General features: G+C 39.9%; 1 protein-coding gene across 1 annotated transcript; it reads left to right on the plus strand.

Annotated features, from left to right (window-relative positions):
* Positions 1–564: 564 nt before the first annotated feature.
* On the plus strand, positions 565–1,521 carry LOC108356675 (probable peroxisomal acyl-coenzyme A oxidase 1; the record flags this gene model as incomplete). Its single annotated transcript, XM_017607776.1, has 3 exons — positions 565–728; positions 908–1,129; positions 1,197–1,521. Coding segments are annotated over 3 exons (711 nt in total), but the record flags the coding sequence as incomplete, so codon positions are not given.
* Positions 1,522–1,526: the final 5 nt, after the last annotated feature.

Below are 1,526 nucleotides of genomic sequence, written 5' to 3' on the forward strand. Positions count from 1 at the left end.
TACAATCATACATGTAAGTGAACGAACAGGTGATAATTACCGGCAATTAGGCATCTTTGAGCCGGCGAGCCATGCATTAACTTGAATCATTAACGAAATTCGAGGGAAATATTTTTATGCGCGAAAAAAAATGATAATAAAAATATCGTTTGACCCATGATAAAAATATAGTAAGGTAGAAACGCTGGGAGACACTTTTAGCATTTTTGAAGTTTTCAAGCATTTTAATTTTAAAATTTACTCACAAACTCACACACACATTCTCATATATGTATATTAAAGCGGCTTCTGTTGTTGTTGCTGTAACGGCACACAAATTGCCAAGAGCTTTTGGGGAATGTTGCTGGCGTGACGGTCCTTGGCCAGATATGAATCGGGGTCGTCTTCTGCAAAGCCTCGATTCATTGGTTGGCAATTGCGAGACAGCATCACTTTTCACTTAAATAATTAGTATATCGGTTCGAACTCCAAGACAAATAATTTTAATTATTAATAAGAGTATCCTTGCGAAACAGAAAGCCGTTTCAAAAAATTAATTAAGTTTTCTAATTGAACTCGAATTGCCTTACAGAAAACTACCTCTATAAGGATCTCAGAGATGGTCACATGCACGACTACCTATCACATGAAGATGTTTACCATCTGGCACTGAAGGATGTCACCGAAGCATCAAAAAAGTTACAAAAATTGCAAGCGCTGCGCAATCCAGGTGGCAATGATATTTGGCCGTAAGTTTAGCTAATACTTACTGGCTAGCCAGAATGTAGTACCACAGCCACAAGCTATTTCACGCTATTATAATGCACTACAACCATAGCTACCTATTGTGGGCACAGTATCACCATTCTGGTTAGCCAGTAAAATTCAAACATAGTACAAAAATATAGCTAACATTTTTTTTTTTAAGGAAATTACTCTACAGCTTTCCGGGTCAAGCACTGATGCCTATTAACCATCCTTTTGGCACGCACATAACAATGTTTGTTGATGTGATTTTCAGCCAAGGAACACCAGAGCAAATCGAAAAATTTGGCAAACCTNGAAGATGGTCATCGAATTACCTATTGCAGGCTGCCACAATAGCAACACGCTACTCGGCAGTTAGACGACAGAGTCCGATTAATACCAAGTAAGCGCCCTTTAGCTATGCTATCTATTTTTAATACAAATTTAATATAAAATTGTAACGCTTTCAGTGAGCCTGAACCGCAAATCATCGATCATGTAACGCAGCAGTATAAACTCTTTCCGGAAATAGCCAACGGCATAGCCTACCATCTTGCCGCTAAACACATGTGGGAAATGTACGAATTGACGCTGAAAGAGATCGCCGCTGGTGATTACTCACGCATGACAGACATGCACATAATTTCGTGTGCACTGAAAGTGCTTTCCACCACGGATGCCTCTTTCGGCATCGAACGTCTACGCTTGGCTTGTGGCGGTCATGGCTATCTGTCCTCAACTAATTTTAGTGCCATCTACGGCGATGCTGTCGCTGCATATACTTATGAGGGTGAAAATAC

This window comes from Rhagoletis zephyria, unplaced genomic scaffold, assembly GCF_001687245.7.
Source record: "Rhagoletis zephyria isolate East Lansing unplaced genomic scaffold, Rhagoletis_zephyria_1.1 Rzeph_scaffold_63094, whole genome shotgun sequence".
In the NCBI taxonomy this organism is placed as follows: domain Eukaryota; kingdom Metazoa; phylum Arthropoda; class Insecta; order Diptera; family Tephritidae; genus Rhagoletis; species Rhagoletis zephyria.